Here is a 21,253-nt window from a genome sequence, read left to right as displayed (position 1 = left end):
ACTTAAGAATTCCACCATTCACTTTAGGTACTAGGAGAAAAATGTCCATAATAGTGCCCTAAAATGCATTTTGGTCAGAGCCTTAGAACATTTCTTCTCACACGCACTTCTTCAGTCCAACACTTAGAAGCATTTATTAAACACAAAACACACACGTACCATTCCTTTGCAGAGCAGGCTGAGGATGTGTGCCAGTAGATCTCCAGCTTTACCGATGGGTGCCAGAGGCTTAGCCACTTCCCTGCAGGTCAAAAATACAGAGTCAATTCACAAACCTCTTTATTGAGTCAGCAATAAAACTCACAGTCTAATAACACTGGCATCACACTTCAGCATAATAGTAAGGGTTACACAGGGAACAAAGGGTTCTTGCAGGGAACAATCTGGCCCAAACAATAAATGTACCCACTGCTGTATGTGTTTAGAACAGATGTAGCAATGGTTACATCTACCATTTTGGTGCTGCATTAATCTCAAAGTGAGATCTTCTGATTTAAGGACTAGGAAAACCCCCTTCTGATGAGGTACCTTGAAAGTGGGACAGCTTTGTGTGGATTTTTGGGGGCAGGCTGTTTTTAATTTTTTTAATTTTTGGCCAATGTCACTGCAGTCGGTTGTCTGCAGTAGCGGTTTTCAAACCATTGTTACAATGCAGAAATTGGATTACTCAAAAGACCAAAATGACGCATCAGATTAAGAGGACAACAAGCTAAAAGCTAAAGTTAAGTAAATAAACTGGCTTTCTAGTTTTTACATCAGTTCGGTTTCTTTTCTCAGACAGAAAGGGTTAAAAACGTATCCGGTGCTCATTATGGGGTGAACAAATAATCGTCGTTTTCTTTACGGTTTGATTTGATGACTGAAGTGAGAGTTAATGCTAGTCATGATTGGTTGACACCACCAGGATTCCCAATGGCTGTAAGATGTATTTCTGTAATGCATGCTGGGTATTGTAGTCAGAGAGACCTGTAAAACCATTAAGGCTGAGAGATACGATGTTGCACTGCTATAGTATGTACTATGGTAAGTACTACAGTATGATAATAGGCATTGATGTGCATGATAATGTGTCCGATGTTTAAACAACCAGAGCTGAAATGAGCAAACGTGTTTGCAGTGCTGCTACAGAAGAGGGTCACTTAAGTGTCAATCGTTGCTGGAGAGGTAGAGGGCGCTGTGGGGCTCACCTGAAGAGCGAGCCCATTGGGATCCCCCCCTCGTGCAACATGGGGACGATCAACTCTGCCAGGTACACCCAGATATGGGGGATATCGATGGCCATGTCCTCCGCCACCTCCAAAACCTCCAACAGCCTGAAACAAATGGGAGACAGATAAACAACACAAAACTCTAAAATACTCAGAATAAAAATGAACGAACACTGGAGGAAGAATGTCACCCTTTGTAGTATTGTTGTGTAGATAGTGTTCCTGCTTTGACAAGCTGGTGTAGTAATAGGCCCATGTGTTCTCTGGCGATGGTGCTGCGCTCCAGAGTCGACTCGATCCCCGTCCGGACGAACACGCTCAGCAGCGAGGCGCAGTTCAGCTCGCTCACACACTGCAGCGCCTCCTACAGGGCAGGAGAACACACCACCGCACGTCACAAACAGAGCGACAAACTTAGGGATTTTTTTTTATTCAAAAAGAAATGATGGTTTGAACCAAATAAGTGCACTAGAGAAAAGTGAAGAGCCTGTGATGTTTTTGATTAGAGTTTATCAGTTTACTTCAAAGAAGGAAGAATAGATAAAGGCTACCGCACACCAGACAAGCCACCAGTGGGTCTCTGGTACTGGGTAGCACGTAGTACAAAGCGCAGCTATAGCACATAGGAAGCGCCTCTTATTCTTACTTACGTCTATTTTTTATTTCCGACTAATTTATGTCTATTTTTATTTCTATTTCCACCTAATGTCTATAAGTTACATGTAATTATATGTCTTGCTATCGTAACACTGCAATTTCCCTTCTGGATCAATAAAGTCATGTATGTATGTATCTATCTGTCTAATTGACTGTCTATCTATCTATCTATCTATCTATCTATCTATCTATCTGACTCAAGCTCATTGTACAATCTAGTCATATAGCGTAAATGGCAACATCTTTATTTAATTTACCATGTTTTAGCTAACTAAACCCTTCCTTAGCTGTTTTCCAGCTAAAAGATGTAACACAGCAGTAAAATATGGTCCTGTTCCAATATTTCTGGAACATTCTGCAGGCATCAAATTTGAAATGGGCACATATTTACAAGCTAAAACATCAAATATTGAGTTTCTGTACTATTTCTAATGTAAAACAGATCAAACTGAATTTACTAATCACTGCTACCTACCATAGGCAGCTGACAAATTAATGGAAAAACCAACATAAAATGCCTCAGTAAAGGGTTGAGCCAACAGAAGCTGCCAGAACAGCTTAGTGAAGATTCTACAAGTCTCTGGAACCAGTGGAACAGTGGAAGATGGAACGCTCCTACAAAAGATAGCTCATATTCTTTATATTGGTTTTCAGTTGTGTGTGGAGTTAAATCGTGTTGGGGTTTGCTTGTAGCGCGAGGCGCGATTTGAGATTAACCTTTATCTATTTGTACAGTTCTGTACATTAGTTATTTTCACTGATCTATTTATTCACCTATTAATTGATTGTAAAGTGTCCTGAGGTGTGAGAGAGACCCTATAGAAATTACATTTGTCATTATTATTATTATTATTACAATTACTATTATTATCATCATCATCATTACTTTTATTTTTATAATTATTATTATTATTAACCTGGCTGGAGTTCTTTAAATAATCAGGCTCATTTACTTGGACCTTAAAGTTGCTGGAAGTTTTACGTAAAAATTCAAATATTTATATTATGCTAATTATAATAATTATAATGACCCAGCTGTACCTTCAGATCATTGATGTGTAGGTACTCCTCTATGATGGCAGTCGATTTCTTCTCGAGCTCTTCTGGGCTCAGAGCAGGTTTAGATGGGGCAGGTGGGGGCGTCGGGGCAGGTTCTCGCCTCACTACAAAGAAACACACACACACACACAAACTGTGAAACACTATACCTCATTGGTGGATTTTCAGCCATTCCCTCGTTGGTGGATTTTGGTCTAAATCTGCTACATACAAGTTAAAATGTACTAAATCAACTGAGTAACGTCTCATTAACCTCTCTTTGCAGCCCCCTAGTGGCCAATATGCCTTCGGAATGGAAATCGACTATGATATTCTACATTCATACGATCAAATAACATATTCGTCAGATCAACTAGGACAGGTTTCCTATCTGCGTGTAATGTTGTGGCTCTGTTGAGCTGCTAGTGAGCAATGAGTGGTGAAAGGGGAGGGCTGAGAACCACCTGCCGTGAAAAACAATTCACACCTCTCCACAAAGACGGCTGTGCTGACACACACACAAGAAAACAACACACAGACTCCGGTTCTCCTCACCGTTCTCCTTGCTGGCGGCTCTGTCGCGGCTGCTGCGCTCCCTCTCCCTCTCTCTCTCTCTCTCTCTCTCCCGTTCTCTCGCCCTCTCTCGGTCTCTCTCCCGCTCGTCCGTCATGCTGGCCACGCGGCGCACCATCTCGGGCGCTCTATGCTCCCGCTCGCCTCCGCGCTCCTCCTTCTCCCGGCTGAAGCTCCCCTTGGTGATGGCGGGTCGGTTCCGGTCCAGCCGGTCAGGCCCGCGCTCGTCCCTCCGCTCAAAGCGGTCACCACGCTCACGACTCGAGCTGCTCCTGAGAGACAGAGAGAGAGAGAAAGAAACAGTGATTAAAACAACTCTGCATGTATGTCATTTATTACAACTTTAGGTTGTAATAAACACAGGGACACAGATGAAAATTTGCCTATGGGGGTAACACTCATTTACATTATTTTTCTGTAAAATTAGCCTATAGGGCTAACACTCATTTATAGTATTGTTCTGTAAAATAAGCCCATAGGATGCATTTACAATATTTCTGTAAAATTAGCCCATAGGTCCTATTCACAGTACTTTCCTGTAATATTAGCCTATAGGGCTCATTTACAGTATTTTTCTGTAAAATTAGTCTACAGGTCTCATTTACAGTATTTGTCTGTAATATTAGCCTCAGGGGCTCATTTACAGCACTTTTCTGTAAAATTAACCCACAGGTCCCATTTACAGTACTTTTCTGCAATATTAGCCTATAGGTCTCATTTACAGTATTTTTCTGTAAAATTAGCCCATAGGTCCCATTTACAGTACTTTTCTGTAATATTAGCCTACAGGTCTCATTTACAGTACTTTTCTGTAATATTAGCCTATAGGTCCCATTTACAGTACTTTTCTGTAATATTAGCCTATAGGGCTCATTTACAGTATTTTTCTGTAATATTAGCCAACAGGTCTCATTTACAGTATTTTTTTGTAATATTAGCCTATAGGGCTCATTTACAGTATTTTTCTGTAATATTAGCCAACAGGTCTCATTTACAGTATTTTTTTTGTAATATTAGCCTATAGGGCTCATTTACAGTATTTTTCTGTAATATTAGCCAACAGGTCTCATTTACAGTATTTTTTTTGTAATATTAGCCTATAGGGCTCATTTACAGTATTTTTCTGTAATATTAGCCTATAGGGCTCATTTACAGTATTTTTCTGTAATATTAACCTATAGAACTCATTTACAGTATTTACTTACAGAACTATTATATGCATTTCATACTGCTAATTTTTAAATGGATCATCCGGCCAAAAGCCAAAATGAAAAATATAAGGTAAGACTGTTATAAACATGTCTAATCTTAAATGCATTTGTCACTGAAACTGAAACATAATTGTTAGATCAGTCTGTTAATTAGAGAGCAGGGGGTTAATGATTATTAATTATTAATGTAATAGTGGATGATGAGACAGAGCAGAGAGCTGAAAGGATGGATGGTTGGGCAAGTAAGGATGAGACCACAGTGAAAACAGATGTAGAAAAGAGTACAGCAGGACGCTGGCAAAACTCCTGGCAGATGCAGACCAATAAACGAGATGGACAGATGAGAGAAAAAGAGTGGTGGGTAATGGGCGAGAGAGATCTCTGACCTTTGAGGCACTCTCCTGTCTGCGTCGGGGTTGGAGGAGGATGATAGGGATGAAGGTTGCTGAAGGGCTGAGAAACGATTCAGAGTGCTCGTACGGCCTGATTCTGGAGCTGCTAAAATACAGAGAGAGAGAGAGAGAGAGAGAGAGAGAGAGAGAGAGAGAGAGAGAGAGAGAGAGAGAGAGAGATTTCACTGTCATATTAACGTACACTGTTTAAGGCAGACAGCATTTCTAACATTAATAATGAATGGAAATGAAGGTGTAACAGGTCCAGGATGGACTCTTAAAAGCCAATCGTGATGCTTTGCCAAGACTAAGCAGCACACAAACGCTTCTGGCTATGAGAGGAACCGGACACTGCAGTCAGATTTCTATTCCTACATCACAGAGTTATACAAAAACAGACAGGAACACACAAACACAACTCACCACTGTCGCTGGGTTTGGCTCCTGACCCGCCGCTGCTTCCTTTGCCCCAGCTGCCCCACGTTCCTTTGCCACCAGGAGCAAGAAGCTGGTTATTGAAGTCCAACGCTCCAGGCTACAAAATCAGAACACGAAACAGAAAGAACGAAAAAAAGACCTGCATCATCTTTCTAGTGGGATAAATCATTAATTATACAATGGAATCTGGGATTTCTGTACAGCTGGATCACTAAGGTCCAATCAATGCTCCGTGATCACTGATTGTACCTTGGTGCTCCTACTAATCGAGGTGCTGTTAATTTTCCTTTAGGCTTTGAGTCAGCATGAAAAGTTTTAGCGCTGTGTTCTGACTTTTCATACTGTTATTTTATTTGTTATAAAACCTTTATTTTTGTAATTATTGTAGTGTGAATTGTATTATTTCACTGAACGGCTTATTCTTTTGTTTCTTGTTTTCCTGCTTGATTTGCAATCCAGCGCACAGCAGCATGGTCAGTGTTCGTTTTTAACTGAGCTTTACAAATAAAGTTCACTTGATTTACCTGATCATAGACTGTACCATGGTCGGGATCTTGCTGATGTGAATGCTAGTTTGCCGATTGTACCCAAGTGATCTTGCTGTTGCAAGTTTTTGGCAATGTAACTTACACGGTAATGCTGATTGTACCTTGGTGATCTCCCTAAGGTAAGCATTTGGTTGTGTGAACACTGATTGTACCTTGGTGATCTTGCTGATGTAAATACTGAGTTACGTGATCGCTGATTGTACCTTGGTGATCTTGCTGATGCAAGTATTTGGTTATGTGAACACTGATTGTACCTAAGTGATCTTGCTGATGCAAGTATTTGGTTATGTGATTGCTGATTGTACCTAAGTGATCTTGCTGATGTAAATACTGAGTAATGTGATCGCTGATTGTACCTTGGTGATCTTGCTGAGGCGAGTGGTGTCGATGGGTCTGTTTTTGGTGGAGATGGGGACCGTGTTCCAGCCCTCGTCTGGACCCTGGCTGCCGCGGGGCCCGGGTGTGTGAGGGCCGCTGCGGGGGCCCAAACCCACCCCTCCTCCTCCTCCTCCTCCTCCTCCTCCTCCTCCTCCTCCACCTCGTCCATCTTTCTTAGAGAGGAGCTGCTGCTGGACCTTAATCTGCTCCCTGTGCTCCTCCATCTCAGCCTCTTTGTGGATCTGCTCGATCGTCTTTGGACCCTGATCCCCACGCCTGGGGACCCAGTTACTCTGTGAGAGAGAGAGAGAGAGAGAGAGAGAGAGAGAGAGAGAGAGAGAGAGAGAGAGAGCAAAAGAGATAAAAGAATTTAATTAAAAAACAAAACAACAACAAAAAAAAACAATACTTCAGCACCAACCTCAAATGCAGTCAGTCAAAGTGTTTCAAGTTTGCACTGGAGCTACGAGGCTAATGTAATGGAAGTTTATACCATCAATTAGCATCATAAAAATGGCAGGTCTGGTCTCAAGCTAGATGTTAAATAATCTAAAACAGACTTGAATTACATGGTTTCTGATACTATATGACATACTGTTGTCTACAAAAACAGACAAAAAAAATAGGTCTTTGTACTTCGGTAGTATACTGACTTCAGCTATGCAACATACTTGTGTCCAGTGTAAAACTAAATAAGCAAACCACTGAACATTTTAATTTGATTGAAAACGTTTGGGAAAAGGGGCAAACTGTGTAAAATTAATATTTGCAATACCGTCACTTTAAGAAGATCTGCAATGCTTTATTTAACACTGTAGACGGTCATGTTGACTCTCTCTCAGTGCACCACAAACACTGCTGTAGTCATTCACTGCCTATCTGCCCTTTTACAGACTCTCCCTACAGTGTTCACTCCCAGTCTCGCTTCCACAGAAACGAAACTTCTGCTGTTTCCAGTACACTGTGTGGGTGTGTGCGTAAGGCCACACACACACACACACACACACACACACACAACTACCCACACAGGCTACTGTAAATGATAAAGCAAGCCTACAATTGCAACACTCACCCACGCAAGTAGCCCCCCTGCAAAACACACACACCCCCAGAGACACACTCCCAACAGTACAGCAAACATTTCACGTTCACATTTTCCACAACTTATCTGGAGAGTCGAACATTTCACTACGAGGAGGTCTACCTTATTACCACTTTATTACAGCAGTTAAAGGGAGCTGATTGGTCAGTGAGCTGAGATTCACACCTGTGTCAGCCTATGGCACAGCGCGACTCTGCTTTAGGAGCCACCCTGCATTAAAGAGCTGAGCTTCTGCTAGCCTCTAAAATCCCTGTCCAAGCCAGGGCTGTAGGCTAGAGCGGCGGGTCTACGAGGCTTTCCATACGCAGGCACACGCGGCGCAGGCACACGCGGCGCAGGCACACGCGGCGCAGGCACACGCAGAAAACAATAACAGAACTAAACAAATAAACTAAACAAAGGCAAAAGCACAGTTCAAGCAGTCAACACTATAAGCCTCTATATCTAATATGTTTGCCTTGGTGGTCAGATGAGACTAATTACCCGTCGTAGGTCGATAACGTCCTGCAGCATGAAGCGGATTCTGGACGAGGTTTTTCTCTCCTTAATGATCTTCTCCATCTGGTTGAAATACTGATCCATTCGGGGCTGGAGAGAAACAGAGAGAAGGGCAGAGAGAAGAGTGAACATTCAGCCTGGCATATTTTGGCATGAGAATTATTCTGATAATTATTTACAAATATTCACTTAAATAAATAAATGTGACTGGAGGAATTACACAGTATGAAGTGATACATATGCATGTGTGGGCTCAATGAACATATCAAGCACAACAGCACATTTCCAGTACTTACTGTATTGTATTTGCCAAAGCTGCAAAATACATAACATTATTTGTGCTTTATGGGGCCAAACTGGCATTTTAAACTCATAAATGAAAAATGACTTGATGTGACATGAATCAAGTCAATCAAAGTCAAAGTAAGAGGCAACTGGCTTAATTACGCTCTAACATTTTGGTACATTTACAGCAGCAGCATTCAAATACAACAGGAAAGCGTGACAGTCGTGAAAGTTATTTCCATCACAATTTCAACGCCAATTGCAACTGCACACCCCAACTTTGCTAAATATCATTTTTCATTATATATTAAACATTAATCAACATTTCACAATCAGTACAATCTCTCTTCACTCCCCTGGTGTGTGTATTACCTTGGCCTTCTCGAAGTCCAGGTCCTTGCCGATGGTGGACAGCAGTCTGCAGAGGCACTCTAAGCTCTCCTCGTCGTGGTTCTTGAGCAGCTTGACGATGCAGTCGTGCATGATCGTCTCCGTCAGCATCTTGAGCTTGAACAGCTCGCCGATGAACTTGATGTTGCCCAGCGATCGTCGCCGTGCCTTGTCCTTCGCCTCCTCCAGCTCCTCCCGCAGCCTCTGCCGCTCCTCCTCCTGCAGGGGCGGAGCCAGAAAACACGCGAAACACATGATGTAGCAGAAGTGAAGAGTTCAGTGTAAGATGCGTCTTTCAAGGCCATCTAAAATTCGGATTTCTCAGAACTAAAAAAACGCATGTCTAATGTTAATCAATAGAGTCACACTTGTATTTAAACTCTGAAACTACTACAGCGCAAGAGTCTTGTTTCATTAAGTTTTAGATGGAAACAAAAAGGTTAAATCCTTGACAGCCCAGTTGAAAACTTTGGGAAACAAAAGTTTGTATTGTGTAGTGGAGATTTGGGTCATTCTACAGAAACGTCCATTTTTGTGTCCCCAGATATATTACACTTAAAAAACATGTTAGGGTTACAATTTATTTACATTTTAAAATAAAACTAAGTTATTTTAACAGTTACACCTTCTTGAGCCTCAATTTAGCAATATTGGTTTTTAAATCAATCATATAGAATTCCAAGGCACCATAGAAGTGCTTGTCCCCACAGTCATGTGTGAAGGCTGAGGCCATATTTTGAGGTAAAAAACATGTTTTTCTGCAATTTTAACTACAATAATCTATACATGACTATGAAATATATGATTTAAATGACATAAACAAAACAAATGACAAATAAATATTATAAAATATATAATGAAAGTGTTGTCACCAGGAGTCGGACAGTAACTGGTGTTACTGCATAACAAAAAATGAAGCTTTTAGCTGAAGTCACTGGTGTGACCAACTTTATTCTGAGGTAATTGTGAAAAAATAGAGTACAAATGTATGAAATTTCATATTTTAGTGGATATTCCATGACTGACAACATGTGGTTTGATGCTCTGTAGCAGCCATTTTGTAAAATGCATTTTTCATTAAAATGTCTCTGGTGTTACTTTTATTATGTGTAACACCAATGAGGATCAGTAACACCAGTGACTCCTATGGAGGGATAGAAAAGTGGACGTTTCTATAGAATGACCCATATATATTGCCTCTAGCCAGTTTGGCTGTAATCAACGCACTGTTTAGTGATCTACTTCTTTTGATCACTGAATTTCTGTGCTTATTTCTCCCAAATGCATCTCAGGACTTGCGTGTCTCTTACCCCAGCGGCGGCATCCAGCTCTTTCTGTTTCTTCTCGAACGTTTCATCGTCGTCTTTGTCCTTCTCAAACTCTTTCTGACAGCGATTCAACAACAGCTTCCTGAAATTCACTGTCACTCCCGGCTTATCCGACGTAGGCACTTTCAGCTGGAGTGAGAAAGCAGGAGAGTGAGAAGGTTTTAAACGTATCACAGACAAAAAAAACAAAAACCCCAATACAGCAGGAGCTCCTAACAACCACCTACAAACACAGACAAACTTTTCCAAACCTATCCATAACATTAACCCTACTAGGCAAAAAGAAACGGCACCCCTGCACTCACCCCCATGAGGCAGCGGCACATGTTGGCGTAGGCTACAGAGAAGTTGGGTTCGGAGATGGCCTTTTCGAAGATCAGGTCGATGACGCCCTTGAGCCTCTCCTCTGTGTCGATGGTCAGCTCGGTCACCTGCTTCATCAGCGGCTGGAACATCTGTGGGGTAAGTTTGTTGAGGATGCTTCGGACTCTGCGGAAAAGCTCCTGAGTCCTGATGGACTCGGGGTCGTCCTCCTCGGCCCGGCCACCACGCTTCAACGTCGGCTTCCATGCCTTCTCCGCCTTATTCAGCTGAATGTCGTCATTCAGAGACACGCTGGCGATGATCTTCCTCGGCTCCTTCCGTGGGCCCTGACCAGAACGGCGTGGACCACCCATACCGGGTGGCTGGAGGGGGGGAAGAGAAGGAGTGTGAGTGAGATGGGAAAGGAGAGACAAGCAAACAGTAATATCACACTTAATATTCATGATTATTCTTGCTTTTTTACATTTTTTTGGGTACAAGATCCTCACAGATCATATACATATATATAAAAAAGTGAATGAACTAAGAAAGGAAGACGTCAGCAGCAGATCCTTGAAGTCCTGCGTGGAGCCGTTACAGATCAGACTTCTTGTTCCAGCACATCCCACAGATGCTCAATCGGATTGAGATCTGGGGAATCTGGAGGCCAGGGCAACACCTTGACCTCTTCATCATGTTCCTGGAACCATTCTCGAACAACATGTGCAGTACAGCAAGGTGCATTATCTTGCTGAAAGAGGCCACTGCCATTGGGGAATACCACTGCCATGAAGAGGTGTATCTGGTCCATAACAATGTTTAGGTAGATGGCACAGGAAAACTGACCAGGCAGAACATTGCGAAGAGCATCACACTCATCCACTGGCTTGCCTTCTTCCCACAATGCATCCTGAAGCCCTCACTTCCCCAGGTAAACAGCTTACACGCCAAGCCGTCCAAGTAATGTAAAAGAAAATGGGACTAACCAGACCAGGAGATCCACGGTTCTTCCATTGATCCAAGGTTCAGTTACGACGCTTGGACGTTGGACAGGGGTTAGCATAGACACTCTGACCAGACTCTAGCTACACAGCTCCATACACAGTAGGCTGCCATGCACTTTGTTGTGACACATTTCTCCCATAACAATCATCAAAAAGTTCTGTGACCTGTGCCTGTAACTCTTGTCGGTTCAGACTAGACACCAGACAGGACAGCCTTTGTTGCTGTCACAAAATCGATCAGCCTTGGGTGCCCAACACTCCTAGGACAACTATCGGTAGGCTGTCACCAGTGCTAACTGGGACCCCCGCCCCACCCACAGGCCTTGCTGTTTCAAAGATGCTCTGACACATGTACCTAACCCTAACGATTTGACACTTGTCAAAGCCGCTCAGGTCTTCACGCCTTACCATTTCACCCGTATCCAACACGTCGACTATGAGAACCTGTCTGTTCGCTCACCTAATGTACTAATACAACGAATATATCCGAGACCTCAAAAGGCGCCATTGTTACGAGATAATCAGTGTTTTGGCTCATCAGTGTATATTGACACCAGCTGGGTACCCAAGCACAAAAATATTATCATATAATATCAGTTTAATAATTTGGGCTGTTGGGTCAAAACGTTTCAGAGCCCCTGCTTTTAAATGCACTACTGCCCAAACAGTGTGCAACTGTGGATTAGAGGTTTGCGGAGAAGAAACTGACCGGTCCTCTGCCCCCGACGGACTGTCTCCCCAAGTTGGCGAACGAGGGGGTGAAGTCCGGCCCACAGTTCATTCCGGGCAGCCTGCTGGGATCCAGCGGCCGCAGAGGAGTCTTATTAGCCTAGAGAGAGGGAGAGAGAGTGATGTTGTTTATTTCCAGTATGTTTCATTCAATTCAACAAATGAACAGTAATTTTGCATTATATGATGTGTTAACTCGCTTTCATTTTAATCAACAAACGTGAAGCCTAAACCTTTGCACACAACAAGAAGAAGTCATAGAAGGCCTTCTGTTTCATTTGTCTTAGATTTGCTGCATGTTTGTGGATGTGTGCTCTACCTTATCCAGCACCACGTCGCTGATGTGCGGCAGACCTTCTGGTTTGTGCATGCTGGCGCTGATGAACTGGAATCCCAGCAGGAACTCCCGATCGTATTTCTTCTTCTCCTCCGGGTTCAGAGGCTTCCACTGCTCTGTGGACACCATAAAAAGAGAGGCTTAATCAGACACTGGAGTCAAACTGAAACCAAAACTTAACTTCTTGACCTTTTTAGTTCCTTCCTTCTAAATGTATTTAGCAAGTTTTATTACAGCAGATAACACTTCTTGCATGTGTCAATTCTTTGTAATCGTCCACCAAATGTATGGACTCTTGCCCACCTTAAAAAGATCTTAACTTTTGACTGCATCACTGAGCATCAGATCCTCCCTGACACAGTGTTTCATTTAGAAAAAAAAAAAGTGTTTATTTCCATTCAGGTTGACTTTAAAAGTGAATTCTCATCAGTTCGACAGAATTCATAGTTTTCGTCCATCTATGTTCTCTCACTACAACACCCAGCATGCATTAGGCATGTCTTCCAACTACTGGCGATAAAGAAGCCCACTGATGTACAGATTTGGCTTCTTAACAGTAAGCTCAGCTATCTGGCCTCCTGCATTCATTAGCTAGTGGGAGGTGTTGTGGAGGTTGCACTGCTGTGTCTGATCCACTCCTACCAGCGCAACACACACTAACACACCACCACCACATCAGTGTCAATGCAGTGCTAAGAATGATCCACCACCTGCTCTGTGGGGGTCCTGAAGACTATAGAACAGGGTGAAATGGGTAAAAATATAAATGTGTGTTTTTGTCTCCTACCTTCTTTGTACTGGTATTTCTGCTCAGTGGGCGTGGCTGGGGCGGGGCTTTGTGGCTGGATGTTTTCAGCATCCAGTTTGTCCTCCTTCTCCTCCCACGTTTCTTCCACCTCCTCTGCAGGGGGCGGAGCCACGGAGGCAGGCTCCTCCCGCTCAGTCTTGGCTGGGGGCACGGCCTCAGGCTGTGGGGGCGCTGGCTATTTCAGGGGAGAACAGGAAGTTACTTCAGTTTCCCAGAGGCACATTTGGTAAGCTCATAATAGCAATATTCACGGCAGGAAAAGTCGACGCCTACACAGAGACTTGCTGCAAACCACAATCAGACATAAATTTCCCTAAAAGCCTTAGCAGTTCGGTGTGATCAAATGACATTGTACCATAATGGTGCTACACTACAGACCAAAGCTTTAGAAATGAAATTCTAAAAATGGCGAAAAAAAAAGAATTAATTTTATATCATTTTTTAAAATAATGAAACATTTAATAAAACCTAGTGACATTAGGCGTGAGTAAAGAATTCTAAACTGTTCAGTGTAAGCAATTAAGTTCTATTCACACTAAGCAAGATTTATTCAGAAAGAAAAAATGTAGGCAATTTCTTTTTTCCTAAACGCAGCGGAACCTTCACATCAAGTCCAATGCGTTTTTGATGCAAGGGCAGCAACACTTTGCAGTTCATTCTGGGCATGAACCTAGAAAAATAGGCATATCTTCGTTATTTCTGGGCCATATGGCAAGCAAGGCATGTTTTCCCCGTTCTGTATTACATATTTTATACTAATGCTGCTTGCTATCTGGCGTCGACCAGTGAAGGATGGGTTCCCCTTTTGAGTCTTGGCTCCTCTCAGTGTTTCTTCCTCTTGTTCTAAGGGAGTCTTTCCTTGCCACTGTCGCCATTGGCGATGCTCATGGGGGCTCGGACCCGGATTTTTCCGTAAAGCTGCTTTTTGACAACACCTGTTGTATAAAGCGCTATATAAATAAACTTTGACTTGACTTGATCTACCCACAGATGTTGAGGTTAGGGGGCTGCAAGGGACATTCCAAAAGCTTCAGCCTTCATATCCTGAAGTAGGATTCTGAGGTACATTTTGGATCATTGTCCTGCTGTCAAAGCCTCTTTTCAGCTTCAGTTTCTTGCCTGACCATCTCATTTGCTTCCAGAACTTGCTAATTTTTAGTGGAACCCATTCTTTCATCTAGCTGTGCAAGGTTTCATGAGCCACTGGCTCTCACATAACCCCAAAACACAACAGATCCAGCCCCTACTTAACAGTTAGCAAGGTGTTCCTTTCATCAAATGTTGCTTCCCCCCCCAAACATACCTTTGGTGATTGTGGCCAGTTAAATTTTTAACTCGTTAGTCAACGATACATGTTTCTAAATTGTGTTTGGCTAATCCAGATGTTGTTTCGCATACTTGTTAACCTTTGTAATGAGATCCCAGATAAAAGTTTCCTTCCAAGTGACTCTTCCATGTAGATCATGTTCACGCAACAATGCTGCACTGTACAATGATGCACCACCACACTGTATCAGCTAAACCTTCCTGCAGGTCATTTGCAGTCATGTGGGGTTTTGCTTTGCCTTTCTCACTGGCAATTCTATCTGAGTGTTTGTGGTCTTCCAGATCTGCAGGAGCTTCAGCCTCTTTTTATAGCCTTCTCCCACTTTGTAGGCATCAATTATCTTTATTTTCAGATACTCTACCAGCTGTTTAGAGGAGACTAAAGTTGTTGAGTGTTATCACAAGCTTTTAAGAGTCAGAGAATTGACTACGCTCTAGAATTATCTTCAACATTTGTGGAAAAATGTTATACTTTTTTTTAATAACTCGCAGCAGAGGCAGTGTTCACTTCTTTGTACCTTCAAAAATCAACAAAATATGGTGCACAAACATTTACATACAATATATTTTTAAAGCTCTGTGTTTTTTGGCTGTAACATTATTTTTGCTTGTTGTATTAGCCTTTGTGGTCTGCCACAAACAGGCTGTGGTTCCATCACCACCTTGAGGCACATTTACTTGGACTGCAACCATAACAACAGCGATCGGTCAGCCTGATTTTTAAGGCATCCGTAAAAAAGAAAATTGAGCCAACTCCATTTAAGGAACAGAAAGATGCCACACTGCAGTCCATCAGTTTCAGACCAGGCATGAAAGACTGCATTAATATTTGTGCATCCATTGGCAAAACCTTACATGGTCAGGAAAAATCTAAATTAGTGGGAACAGGCCTTCATCGATAAGGGTGATTCCAGTGGAATATTCTGGAACAAACTTGCTTGAGTAAACTAGATCTCTGTTGTGTTAGTTGTTGGCTTTATTGTAGAACATCAAGTTGCTGTTATGCACTTATTCACACACACACACCTCTTTAAAGGCATCCAGGAGGTCACCAGCCTCCTTTTTGTTGAGGTCCTTCATCTTCCTCTTTTTCTTTGGCACAGAAACAGCTGTCGAGAAGAAGAAACGAGAGGGCATGAAGACGAAGATGCAAGTACTGATGAATATGGACCATCTAGAACGGCCAGTTTTATATATTATATGCACAGATCTGAGGAAACATCTTAGCATTCTTATGTCCGCTGCCCAATTTCCCATGTACCTCAAATATGGTCGATCAAGAAAGACGTTTGGAGTTCTAATCTTGCTTCTTTGGTTTACTGCTGGAGCTATCATGGTAACGATGCTAACACTAGAAGTCAACAGACGCCGAATTTTGTCCTGTAAATGCTTTCCCCAAAACTCCTCTCAAACCACATCCATGTTTTCATTAAGGTTATGTAGTTGTTTCGATTTTTCTTCCACTTATTTATGGATCCTATATTCGTCACGATTTCTGTTACATTTGAAAATATATATCCATGGAAAAAGTAACCAAGTTATTTATTAAAAGACATCGCATATGTAGTCTGTCTAAAGTGGCCGACTCCAGCGCTCAGCTACATGGCGAAGTTTCGTTCATTCTTATAGCTTCACTGAGTCACATCATGTCTGCATGATCACCTTAATTAAGTCCTAGATCCGGTTTGAGCGGGTTGAGAGTTTTGCCCATTTATTTGAAGAAAAGATTTGGGTGACTATTGACTTCTAGGGATAGCAGCATTAGCCTAATAGCAAAGAAGCAAAATTTGAACACCAAACATTTCTTGCCTGATGAACTATATCAGGGGTAAGTTGAAAATAGCACTAAGTCAAATTTTTGCTGATTAATTCCTATAAAACGTAAACAAAGTCACTAGAGAAACAGAGTCAGAAACACAGTCAGAAAGAGTCAAATGTTTTGCTAGCAATAGTATTTTTCTGTTTAATTTTGTGAACTGAATTAAAACTCCAGATAAATAGAATTTTGTTTCTATCAATAGCAGAAATGCACACACCTTGCATAGTGCTCTCTGGAGCAATTGTTTGTGGTGGGGGCGTGTCCTCTCGCTCCTCTGCAGAAAGGGATGGGGCTTTAAAAGCATCAGACACAGCCTCCAAGGGGGCAGGGGTTGGCTTGACAACTGGTTCTGGGGTCTCCTTAGAAACAGGAGAAGGCTCCTTAACAATAGGTGCCGGGGTTTCTTTGATAACAGGTTCAATGGTTTGCTTAGCAACCGGAACAGGCATCTCCTTTACAACAGGAGTCTCCATGGCAATCGGGGTAGAGGTTTCCTTGGCAACCACAGATGGAGGAGGTATGTCCTTGACAACTAGAACTGGAGTCTCCTTGACAGGGGCCTCCTTCGCAACCTCCTTGACAACTGGGGCGGCGGCCACCTCCTTAACAACCGGGGTGGCAACTGGGGCACCGGCAACCTCCTTGACAGCCGGGGCAGCGGCGGGCACCTCCTTGACCACTGGAGCGGCGGGCACCTCCTTGACCACTGGAGCGGCGGGCACCTCCTTGATAACCGGGGAGGAGGCCATCTCCTTGACACTGGAGGGGGCGGCCACCTCCTTGACAACTGGGGAGGAGGCCACCTCCTTGACAACTGGGGAGGAGGCCACCTCCTTGACAACTGGGGAGGAGGCCACCTCCTTGACAACCAGGGAGGCAGCAACGTCTTTGACAATCGGTGATGCAGCCAGCTCCTTGATAACTGGGGCTGCGGCCACCTCCTTGACAACTGGGGCTGCGGCCACCTCCTTGACAACTGGGGCTGCGGCCACCTCCTTGACAACTGGGGCTGCGGCCACCTCCTTGACAACTGGGGCCGCGGCCACCTCCTTGACAACCGGGGCCGCGGCCACCTCCTTGACAACCGGGGCCGTGGCCACCTCCTTGACAGCTGGGGAGACGGCAACCTCGACAACTGGAGAGGCGGCTACCCCTTTGACAACCGGAGAGGGGGCCACCTCCTTGACAACTGGAGCGGCAGTTTCCTTGACAACTGGAGCAGAAGCTTCCTTGACAACTGGAGCAGCAGCTTCCTTGACAACTGGAGCAGCAGCTTCCTTGACAACTGGAGCAGCAGCTTCCTTGACAACTGGAGCAGCAGCTTCCTTGACAACTGGAGCAGCAGCTTCCTTGACAACTGGGGGGGCGGCCACCTCCTTGACAACTGGGGAGGCGGCCACCTCCTTGACAACCGGGGAGGCGGCCACCTCCTTGACAACTGGGGCAGCAGCTTCCTTGACAACTGGAGTGGCAGCCCCCTTGACAACCACAGCAGCTGCTGCTCCTTTGACAACTGGAGCGGCAGCCTCCTTGACAACTGGGGTGGCAGGCTCCTTGACAACCCGAGATGAGCTCTCCTTAACTATAGGAGCAACTGTATCCTTAATAACGGGAGCTGGAATCTCCTTGACATGAGTGGGAGTTTCTCTGACTACTGGAGCTGCAGTTTTCATAGTCCTAACAGAGCTTTTCTCAGTAATAGGTGGCGCTTCCTTGGTAACATCGGGCTCAGCAATAGGGCTGATGTCTCTTTCGGCCGCTGACTCCATCGGGGCATGCTCCCGTTTTTCCAGTGCCGCTAAACCGTTAAACAGTTGTAGTTCCTCGGGCTGTGCAATCGGAGACTCCACTGCAGGCTCCACTCGTGGAGCGGGGACAGGAACGCTGAATTTTACAGGCTCCGCTCCTTTCTCCTTAGAGGCTTTAGGCTGTGGGGGGGGCACGTGGGGATTGTCCGCAGGGGCAGGGGGCGGGGCATCGACCGTGTCGCTGATTGGACTGGTGGTGGGAGGAGTGGGCGGAGAGTCTGGTATTGGGCTTTCGCCTGGGGGGATGGGAAACTCTAGGGATACTACCGGTTTTATCCTGTCATCTGTAAAGAGAGGGAGAGAGGGATGGATAAGAAGAGGTGCTATAACGCAATTTGTAAAGAATTTAACTGGCTGATTCATACAGGATGAAGTAATAATGGCAATCCAGTACAAAAGTGGACATACTTATTATACATGCTGTGGTATAAGCAAATGTTGCAAACTATTCCAATCAAAAGAAATATTACACTGTGCCTTTATTTTATACTACTGACTCCGCCCACAAAATAAACAAAACAAAACACAGCTAGTGCAGAAGCATCTCATACACTGCAGTGAACGCAACATTTTAACATGTGACTGCAGAAAAATAAACATATCATTTTACCATCTTATTTCACATTTCCAGTTCTGATAATTTAAGCATTATAAGGTATGGTCACTAGGGGGAGCAGTGCACTCACTGCTCCACCTCAAATTCCACCTATGAGCTCAGCCTTCGGCTCTTGAGCCGCTGAATGCTGCTGTCTGCTGAAACATCTGCATAAATTAGTCATGCAAATGCTTGTAGGCCGCTTGATTTCACGCACTGAAGCTGATTACGCTCGAACCTCCGCTCGTTTCTAAACTGTACAAAAGTTCCAGACGCAGAAAAGTTGTACATCACTACAGAAAAGGTCGAAACCAGCGCAATACTGATTATAAAAACTGTTACTTCTGCATTTTTGAAACAAGCCGTCATAGAAACATGTTGTAGCGGTCAGCAGTAAACGGCGAAGAGACTATTTAAGCTAAGCAGCTTGATGCACAGGCCAGCAGAACGAACTACTGAACATGAGGGTGTCAGCAACTGAACTGGCGCCAGTCCAGGATACGGCCCCCTTATCCATATCGTCGTAGTTCAAAGGCTAAAACAATCATTTCTTTAGATATAATCAAATGCAACGAGATCTTATTCTACGCATCATACACACCAATCAGGCATAACATTCTGACCACCTCCTTGTTTCTACGCTCATTGTCCATTTTTTGTCCTCTTTCTGCAGGCCCCCTAGTGGCTGCTCTGCTGGCGGAATGGAAATTGCCTTAGACACTTAGTTAATATCCAACATCACTGTTCTCTCTCTCTCTGTCTCTGGTGTGACTGTGTTGAGCTGCTAGTGAGCAATGAGGGGTGAAGGGGGGGGGGTGAAAAAACCCCTGCTGTGAAAGTTATTCACACAAACAATCCTGTATGACTGACAATAAAAAATAGCATGTAAACACTATAAATACAGCTATGAAGCTGAGCATCCAGCTTTTATATAATCACACACATTTCTATCAAAACATATTATCGAAGAAAAAACGCACAGCTCAAACGAGGGACCTTCAGAACAGGCACCGATTGTATTTTACGGCGACTGTGAGGGGAAAAAAGATCAAACACTGACATTTACCAGCTCAGGGAAATCGGGCTGATTCCTTACCTGTTGCGGTTGCCATGGCAGCAGGTGTGGCGTTCTCACCGTTAGACTGGCCAACGGCTCCGGCATCTAACGCTGACATTGCAGACTGAGGGGGGGAAAAAGATGAGTAGGTGAGAGAGAGAGAGAGAGAGAGAGATGTGAAGTCACTGGTGTGGGTGAGGATTTTAACTGTCAAAATGAGGGTCCATGTTTAAATACAATTTGAATGCCAAAAACGTGCACTGGGAAGCAAATTGGAAGGCAGGAGAACGTGTGAAACGAGCCTCGCGGTGCAATCTGTGGGTTTGGCACAGAGTTAGAGAGTTAGAGAGAGAGACAGAGAGAGAGAGAGAGAGAGAGAGAGTTTGAAAGCATGTCCTCGCTGAAACTAGAGAAGTGATGTCTGGTATCCATGTGGACTGTCCTGTACGGCCAGCTCCTTACTAGTGTGGGGGAGTGAAAAGTGGACTTTGGCCTACAAGTATTTTTTTAAAGCCATTCATGGTGGAGAGACACGTGTTGGGTGTTGCAAAACAGTCCCTAATAGAAACTTCTTTTTTCCGGTTTTCCACTATTTTACAAATCAACATCACATATAAAAACTCATGTAGAATCACTGGTGGTTTTGGATAGTAAATAAAATGGCTATATTTGTGTTGTAGACCTTGTAGACCCCTGGTTCCCATCAACACTGAGTCTGTGGGTTTCTCTAAAATTGATAACTTCAATTCAAACCACTCAGAATGACTTTTTATCTCAGCGACTTAATTATACAGAAAAACTGGTGGAGCTCCCCTTTAGGCCCGCTGTAGTCCGCAGTAACATGGTCTTGTATGTTCACATGTCACACTGCACGGGATGCTGCTAATAACAATCTTGGCCACTACTCTGTGGCAGACTGGTCGAATTCAGTGCTGCAGATCAGATTATAAGATAAAGATTTTCTGTCAGTAGAGATACAACGCAAGAAAACGACACCACTCCGCCTCAAACCTTCTGTTTCTGACCCACAAATGGGGACACGCAACCAAATGATATTGGTAGAACTTTGTTCCAAGCTGTCTTGTCTTAGGCTGGCTGTAGGTGTCTGACGTTGCAGACTCACAATCAAAAATGTTTAACGATCAATAATTTTTAGCCGTGTTACGCTGCAGAGTCAGCTGTACTCCTGTTACCTGTGGTGGGGTGGGAGTGGAGCCGCTGCGGCCTCCTGACATGATCTCCTCTGTGATGTCTCGGCCTCCCTGGTTAGGGTCTCTTATTCTGATCTAGAGAGAGAGAGAGAGATGGGGGGGGGGTAATATTAAAATAATATTAAAATCTCCCATATATAAAAAGTAAGAAAAGTATAAAAGTGCTTTGAAAAAGGAGAGCGAATGAAGAAAGAAAGAAAGAAAGAAAGA

At 43.8% G+C, this 21,253-nt stretch overlaps 1 protein-coding gene across 7 annotated transcripts in view; it reads right to left on the bottom strand.

Annotated features, from left to right (window-relative positions):
* The window catches only part of wu:fb16f03 (eukaryotic translation initiation factor 4 gamma 1), a 68,504-nt gene that overhangs the window by 6,985 nt on the left and 40,266 nt on the right, over nucleotides 1-21,253 (bottom strand). For 6 of the 7 annotated variants that reach the window (XM_036562766.1, XM_036562767.1, XM_036562769.1 and 3 more), the window contains 19 exons: nucleotides 21,026-21,118; nucleotides 19,872-19,956; nucleotides 16,590-18,464; nucleotides 15,580-15,662; nucleotides 13,207-13,402; nucleotides 12,402-12,535; nucleotides 12,063-12,182; nucleotides 10,352-10,732; nucleotides 10,029-10,175; nucleotides 8,701-8,937; nucleotides 8,029-8,133; nucleotides 6,422-6,736; nucleotides 5,503-5,614; nucleotides 5,074-5,185; nucleotides 3,459-3,748; nucleotides 2,907-3,028; nucleotides 1,400-1,572; nucleotides 1,188-1,313; nucleotides 160-241 (listed from right to left, as the gene is read on the bottom strand). In XM_036562766.1, the coding sequence (XP_036418659.1) occupies nucleotides 160-241; nucleotides 1,188-1,313; nucleotides 1,400-1,572; nucleotides 2,907-3,028; nucleotides 3,459-3,748; nucleotides 5,074-5,185; nucleotides 5,503-5,614; nucleotides 6,422-6,736; nucleotides 8,029-8,133; nucleotides 8,701-8,937; nucleotides 10,029-10,175; nucleotides 10,352-10,732; nucleotides 12,063-12,182; nucleotides 12,402-12,535; nucleotides 13,207-13,402; nucleotides 15,580-15,662; nucleotides 16,590-18,464; nucleotides 19,872-19,956; nucleotides 21,026-21,118 (4,788 nt within the window). The remainder of the gene's footprint in view (nucleotides 1-159; nucleotides 242-1,187; nucleotides 1,314-1,399; nucleotides 1,573-2,906; nucleotides 3,029-3,458; nucleotides 3,749-5,073; nucleotides 5,186-5,502; nucleotides 5,615-6,421; nucleotides 6,737-8,028; nucleotides 8,134-8,700; nucleotides 8,938-10,028; nucleotides 10,176-10,351; nucleotides 10,733-12,062; nucleotides 12,183-12,401; nucleotides 12,536-13,206; nucleotides 13,403-15,579; nucleotides 15,663-16,589; nucleotides 18,465-19,871; nucleotides 19,957-21,025; nucleotides 21,119-21,253) is intronic. The other variant, XM_036562768.1, reaches the window with a different exon arrangement.

The sequence above is a fragment of the Colossoma macropomum genome, unplaced genomic scaffold, assembly GCF_904425465.1.
Source record: "Colossoma macropomum unplaced genomic scaffold, Colossoma_macropomum, whole genome shotgun sequence".
Taxonomy (NCBI): Eukaryota; Metazoa; Chordata; class Actinopteri; order Characiformes; family Serrasalmidae; genus Colossoma; species Colossoma macropomum.
Note: the sequence above shows the minus strand (reverse complement) of the source record. Positions and strands in the feature narration are given on the sequence as shown.